We start from the raw sequence: 7,336 nt of genomic DNA on the forward strand, positions 1-7,336 counted from the left end.
CTTCTTGAGAAACAGAAGTCTGCGTTCGATTTTCAGTTCGAATTTGAGTTGGCTTTTTGTTCTGTTTGCCTGTTTCTGCTTGGTGAGTTTCGTCGTTTAGATCTCCACTTTCCATTCAGTACTTCCGCTTTTTTGCTATGTTCAGTACCGTGTCCGTAGACTACTGAGGAGTTCCTGCAAAAATGGAATTTCCTGGTGAAGTTTGCATGAAATATTGATGTTCAAACTTTTCGGCTTTTTATCGATTTTTGTCCCCCGGTTGAAATCTCTCCACTTTTTGCGTATTTGGAGCTCATCGTTGGATATTGAGGCTTTCTTTCCTTCACCTACTCATCTCCGCTCAACAGAAAAATCAGATTTTAAAAACAATGGGTGCAGTGGCATCTACATACGAATCAAATTTTGTCCGTCTCCGTCTCGACTCTCAAATCTAGCAAAAGACAGATCTCAGCTGAAAACAGTTCAGACTGCAATTATTTTCAAAATTCAAACTATGTTCACTTTGTCCATCTTCAACAAAATTGCAGTAGCGCAACGCCTTAGTAGGTTTTTGACTTTAGTGGTTCTAAAAGATAGGGTGACGCTCGTCCCTGCAAATTGGTAGAGTTCTAGGATTTGCCTGCTATGAAAAAGAAGTGACTGAGTTATTCCGCGTTTCCTTAAATATTTACATTTTAGGGTGCTGAAAGTTGATTTTTCAGGAAGAACTACCAGTTCTTTGTCTCGTTTTCCCATTTTTATTCATTTTTAGGATATATGTTTGAAGAGTAGGTTGATATGTATAAATGTTTACGAGTGGGAAGAGTTTGATTGCTGTTCCTTACGTCTGTATTCTTCTTCCATGGTATAGGTTTAACGTAAGTGAAGATGATGCCAGGGAATGGACATGTCACAGTTCCTCCGGGTTTCCGCTTTCATCCTACAGAGGAGGAGCTTCTCTATTATTACTTAAGAAAAAAAGTCGCGTATGAAGCCATAGACCTGGATGTGATCCGTGATATAGATCTGAACAAGCTCGAGCCTTGGGACCTCAAAGGTTAAATTTCTAGCCTCTCCTTCTTTTATTATTCTTCTTCTTCTCCTTCCTCTTCTTCTTCTTCTTTTTCTTCTTCTACTTTTTTTTGTTCTACACCTTCTCCTTCTTCATCTTCTTTTTCTTCTTCTTCTTCTTCTTCTTCTTTTTCACCTTCTCCTTCCTCTTCTTCTTCCTCCTAAATCTTCTTCTTCTGCTGCCGAATACTACTTTTGATACATTCTTCATGTAAATCTCGTCCTTCCCACTAAGCTCCATGGAAAGGCCATTCAACTTTTCACACCATAATGCTACAGTTACTGCTTTCTTGGAAAGATACGAACAAAATGTTTCTAGGGTTTGCATGGAAAGCCAACCTCTCTGGCTAACTTGGTGACGCAAACGTTGAAAATATACATTCGTGGCTTCTTTCAGAAGATGCAAGTTGGACTGAACATTTATACAAATTTTTGTTGCCTATGCAGATCAATGCAGGATTGGTTCTGGCCCACAAAACGAGTGGTACTTCTTCAGCCACAAGGACAAGAAATACCCAACTGGGACCCGGACAAACAGGGCCACTACAGCTGGTTTCTGGAAAGCCACAGGGAGGGACAAGGCCATCCATCTCAGCAATTCCAAGAGGATTGGCATGAGAAAAACCCTAGTTTTCTACACTGGAAGAGCCCCTCATGGCCAGAAGACTGATTGGATCATGCACGAGTATCGTCTAGATGATGACAACTCCGAAGTTCAGGTATCAAAAGAACCCAAAAAATCTCCTTACAGTAACGATAGTCTTTCTTCACATGAACCCCTTAAGGCCTTCCGATACTATTCTTTCGTAAGACCTAAAAACAGATTCTCTCTTTCTGTGTCCGCAGGAAGATGGATGGGTTGTTTGCAGGGTATTTAGAAAGAAAAACTTTCAAAGAGGCTCTCAATCAGAGATAGGGGCTGAAGACGAACAGTTCAATCACTTGAAGCCTAGCGGATCAGCTCACTTGGATCACCACCACAACGTTCAGATGCAGTATGATTTCGGTTTCGATAACTCTATGCATCTTCCACAGCTTTTGAGCCCTGAATCTGCTGTCACTCCTTTTCTTCCACCAGTCAGCTTGAACAATATCCACATTGAGTGCTCCCAGAATTTTATGAAGCTAGGAGGTGGTGGTGGTGGTGGAGGAGGAGGAGGAGGAGTGGTTCAACATGACAGGTTTCATGGTGACTGGTCTTTCTTAGACAAGCTTCTCTCCTCCCATCAAAATCTAGATCAGCTCTGCTTTGGCAAATGGAATCCTTCAACGTCCCAAGCTCCGGAAATTGGCTCTTTTATTCAAAAAGTTCCCTTCCAGTATCTTGGCTGTGAAGCTGACATTCTCAAATATTCCAAGTGAAGCACACCAAGACTAGTTTTTTGGGGCATTTAAGGCATCGACTATTTTACAATGTTTAAGGTGAGTGCGTAACTGTATATACATACACCTGAAGTGCTTAGGGTATGAGTATTCCTTTATGCCTTTTCAAATGGGCATTACGTTTCTTAATTTCTTGATTTTAAGAGTTCCCCCTAAGCAAATATGTGGCCACCTTGTCATAGAAATACCCGTTGTTCCATTTTCAGATATACTTATCACGCGTATTTTAGTATTTTTAGTCGCAGGAAGGGCTTTTAACTGTTGCTCTTAGTATTCATGTAAACAACAACCAAAAAGGGAAGAAGTAGCCTCGATCTTCTTGTTACAATTGTTAAACAACGGAATTCCTTATTGAAGCAGATCAATATAACTTGCCTAGTAACTAGGAGAGGGTTTTCTGGTTGGTGAAGCCATGTTTCAGTAGGTAAGGCTGCAGGTTCATGAAGAATTCAAACCATGAACTTCTTGTGGAACTCCTACTTAACAAAAGAGAGTTGTAATGAAGCACAAATTGATCTTGGTGGATGTGCTAATCATCAATCAAAACTTGTTTATGTTCTGCTTATTGGTGCATCCTTTTGGCATTATATATAACTACTAAAATAAGTAAACATATAACCAGGGTTCTAACGTTCCTTCTATCTTCAACCTTGCCCTCAAGGTTCAGGCTCTGGAATTTTATCTTCTATCTACCTCATTGCAACCTCCTTTGTAAATATGATCAATCCACCAAGACTTCTATATGCATCCTTAAATTCTGCCTCATATTACTCTAATGTAGGATTTGGAGTCATTTACATCTCAACTTCTTTTTCAACTGAAACATGAAATATAAGATGGATTTCGGATGTTTTGGGAAGATCTACGCTTATAAGGACCCTTCAAGACCCTACGTATTGCAGCACTTTGAATGGGCCATTGAAACTAGTCAGAGATTTTGTGATTGGTCCTAGCAAACTGATCCCTGTCTTAAGGGCAGAGCATCAGATATGCAAGATCGGCGTCTTGCTGCTTCTCATGTTTTTGTTCTAACAACACGACTTGAGAATTGTGAAGACGAAAGGAGGAGAAGGGCTACGGATTGAGAGGAGAATAAGCATCGTTTAAGTTACTTAAGAACTGGAATTCGCTTAGAAAAACAATATTCCTCGGCCAAAGTCTTCTTTTCTTTCTTTCTTCTTTTTCTTTTTAGAGTAATATATAAAATGAAGTTCTAATTTCAAGCTTGGGATTAGTGAGCATATATCAAAATCCCTGATCAGAACTTTCTCCCCAGTGCTGATTGGTGACTGTTCTTGCGGAACCACAAATACTAAATTTATCCATTCTCAGCAATGTTCTCTTAGAATATTTGTAGCACTGTACGAGTCAAAGGAACAAAACCTTTACACTTAGTTCATTCAAGCCCAGTAGCCGGCTCCATCATCCTTCTCTGCCCACTTCACACGTAAACAAATTGCAAAATACAAATTTCACTTCGCGATTACCGGAAATGGAATCCTATAAAAGAGGGAAATGTCTTCAGCTTTGCTACCGCATGAAAAAAGACGACCATGGCGATTGACGGAAGTTCGGACGAATGGATCAATGGCCGCCGCCGCCTCTAGCAACATCTAACGCAGGTTGGAACTAAAACACGGTAACTTTGTGATGGATCTCCTCGACTGGTCCAGAAAATCCCTACTCAGGCCATTCACCTACTCGAGTGTAAATGGATTCTTCCATATATATACTGGGGTTCTAGACTTCTAGTTTCATGGAGTTCAATAAGGCGTTTAGTTGGTCAATATAGCATAGATGAGGTTCCTATTAATAATGAATTATTAATTATAAGTTGGTAATTAATAATAAATCACAAAATATTTAATATATAATCAATTATTAATAATAAGTTAACAATTAATCATCATTAATTTACAATTAAATATTGATTTTAAATAACTAAATTATTAACTAATAATAAATTATTTTTATTTTAAATAATATTGAAACTAATAATTCATAATTACTTATTTATTAAATTTTATTTTTAGTTTTACATTAAATATTAACTAATTGTTTGTTAATTAATTTTATAAAAATAATAAAAATCATCCACAAGATGGTCCACGTGGCTTGTTTGTTACTTCCGCTAATACGGAAGGGCAAGAAGAACAAGAGAATTTCTTCTCGACTAAGTTTGAAGATCATCCAGACAAATAAAAAATATTAGTAACTTTGAACCTCCTACTTCATACGCCTGGTCTTTATTACTGTCGCAGGGATGGATTGGTAAGTGATCACAAGGCGAGTCAGGACGCAATAAAAGCTAATCACAGCGGTTGCTGTAGCAGCAGCAGCTCAATCTGTGTCTGTGTCTTACAAGGACTCTAATGGCAGCTTTGATTGGACGTGTTTCACTAATTGCTCCAGTGCAACGTCAACGGCGTCCTTGAATCCGATCTCTGTTGCGTTCGGGTGCGTGTAAGTGATAGAAGGGATGAGATTAATCAAATTTTTTCTCATGCGCTCCACCTTGTAGCTAGGGATCTTTATCAGCTCCTCCTCCATCATATCCACCTTATCTTCTGGTATATAAACCGAGTACGCCGTGGGCTCAGCCGGGAAGAACCATTGGTACTGTGTGTACGCCGTATGGGGCGAGAAGAATACCGGGATGCAACCTGCCAGCACCGAGTCGAACACCGACCGCCGAGTGAACGAGTCGCCGGCTGGTTGCATGCAGAATATCGACCGAGTCATCACTTTAAGAACTTCGCTGGGTTCGTGGCAAGCGCTTGCTCCGCGGCCGCATCTGACCATGTGGCACCTCGGCGACGCCTCGCATTGCCGGAGAATCTGGTCCCTCACTGCCGCCTTCTCCACACTCGTGCGTGGGGCGCACACGAAGGAAAACAGGTAGAAGCGGCGAGCACGGCGCATTTCTTCCTGCCACTCCACCATCTCTTCCGTCGACGACGGATGGAAATATGACGTGTACGGGATGCCGAACTGATTAACCCACCCCTGCCCTGGGTGCCGCTCTACGGTCAGCACCGACATGTTTAGAACACGTGGTAACTTAAGAAGGCGATTAGCGCCAAAATCATATCCGTCGTCGTCCCGCATGAAGTCCCACGCTGTCCTTCCTAGCGCCAAAAAGTGGTCTGAACCGTTGAATTTGTGCCACGTGATCTGATGATCGAGGTACTCGTCAAGCTCGACAGCTAGTCTGTCACGTTCCCGCCGGTCCGGTTCCCGGAACTTGCTTGACACGTGAAGACCGCCGTAGAAGGGGACGTAGAAGAGACTCGCCGAGCGCGGGTCCCTCGTGCGGCAAGGGTGGTTCTCCGCACGGGCGTGGAAGATCATCTCAGCGATGAACTGGTGAGTGGCGTACCAGCTCGGAGAGCCGAGCGAAGGGAGCGGCTGGCCCAGACCGCGGTTCGCGACGTAAGGGCACATGTCAGTGTAGACGCTCAGGTTGCGGCAGTGCCGGAGGAGACCGGAGTTGAACTTCTCCGGCAGCTCGTACATGTAAAAGAACGCTTTGCCGTCGCATTTTCGTTCTTTCGGCTGACAGTTCTCTCGACTGGTGGAAAGAATGAAAAGCTGAGAACCACCCGTGCCTTTAGTAGGAAACCAAGTGAGCAACAGGAGAAAACAGAGAATGAGGAGGAGGAACGAGTAGACGAGAGAGTTGGGGAAAGCAAGGACGGATCTGAAGCGGATTTCTTTATCTTTGAAAAGAGGCTTCCCGTCTGCCGCCGTTATGGCTGCAGATCGGAGCTTTCGGAAGAACATCAAAGCGAAAAAATAGGATATTCTTTCTCTCCTTCTTCGTTGCAGGGAAAAGCACTCAAAGCTGGAAAACACATTCACCAAGACTTTTCAGCGTAGCAGCAGATGATGAGTGAAATTCGGTGAAGAAAAATTAGTGGTCAGTTCTTAGTTCTCACACACACTACTGACCCACTCCCAATTTTTCCTTTTGGCGTACAGTTTGCCAATCTAAAGGATTGCTCAGACGTTCAAAAATTTCAATTTATTAAAAGCCAGATTCGTACTAACGCCGCATAATGGAAACATAATGCAACCACCGACAAGAGCCTCATATAAAACAGACGTGAAACGTACCAGTAGCCTTGCACGGCAGATTTCGACAAAGGGTGTCATTTCTCTGCTTCCGTTTACTACGCGACTTTCAGGCGACGGACGTGAATCACATAAAAGTGTTCCATTTTAGTGACAATGTAATTCTGTAGAATTTAAAAACGAACTCAAGAGTCGAGGCTTTGTGTTGTGATTTGAAGAAAGCAAGGGACGACGCCTAATGCATCGGTAAGACATATTGTTAGTTTCGAAGAAGACATAACAGGTATGACGGACTCAGAAGATTCCTAATTTTTACAATAGAAAACACTGCTTTTGATAAGGATCTATTGGTTTCTAAGTCAGTAAGTTTGTGAAAGAAGCTTCATAAATAGCTAATCAGCTTGGAAAAGAAATATCAAAGGTCTCAGCCGAAATCTGGTTGTTTGTATCAACAACCATTCGTATCAGTCCATAATACAAACTGCCAAGAAGTAAACGGAAGTATTAACATGGGTATTAGTCCCATATTTGAATATTGATTCAGACACGGTTAATCCAATACGAAAAGTCATTTGGTGCGAGACATGTGAAACAATTATCTCAGCAGTCCAATTATGATCGGATGGTTGAGATAGTCGTTGAACATGATCAGTTATAGTGTCATCAGTGATTAATTCAACACCAAACTGAGAGCTAACCATATTAAACCAAGTAATTAGCAACCAATAACATAAGTTTCATGTTTCTGAATATAGTCCACACTTAGAAATGTAATTGCAAAAAGAAACCAATCTTGAAAGGCAAGATAAAAAACCGAAGACAAAACTTA

At 41.7% G+C, this 7,336-nt stretch overlaps 2 protein-coding genes across 2 annotated transcripts; one reads left to right on the top strand and one right to left on the bottom strand.

Moving 5' to 3' along the window:
• Window positions 1-867: 867 nt before the first annotated feature.
• LOC137960424 (NAC domain-containing protein 76-like) lies at window positions 868-2,412 on the top strand. Its single transcript, XM_068808057.1, has 3 exons — window positions 868-1,036; window positions 1,498-1,769; window positions 1,897-2,412. The coding sequence occupies exons 1-3, from the start codon at window positions 868-870 to the stop codon at window positions 2,410-2,412; spliced, it is 957 nt and encodes a 318-aa protein (XP_068664158.1).
• A 2,171-nt stretch (window positions 2,413-4,583) lies between these two features.
• On the bottom strand, window positions 4,584-6,410 carry LOC137955539 (probable xyloglucan galactosyltransferase GT17). Its single transcript, XM_068802533.1, has one exon. The coding sequence runs from the start codon at window positions 6,214-6,216 to the stop codon at window positions 4,792-4,794; it is 1,425 nt and encodes a 474-aa protein (XP_068658634.1). The 5' UTR covers window positions 6,217-6,410; the 3' UTR covers window positions 4,584-4,791.
• Between the last annotated feature and the right edge of the window lie 926 nt (window positions 6,411-7,336).

This window comes from Aristolochia californica, unplaced genomic scaffold (genome assembly GCF_029961685.1).
Source record: "Aristolochia californica isolate CCGP_79_NKW_82.1479 unplaced genomic scaffold, dmAriCali1.0.hap1 SCAF_1, whole genome shotgun sequence".
Lineage (NCBI taxonomy): Eukaryota > Viridiplantae > Streptophyta > Magnoliopsida > Piperales > Aristolochiaceae > Aristolochia > Aristolochia californica.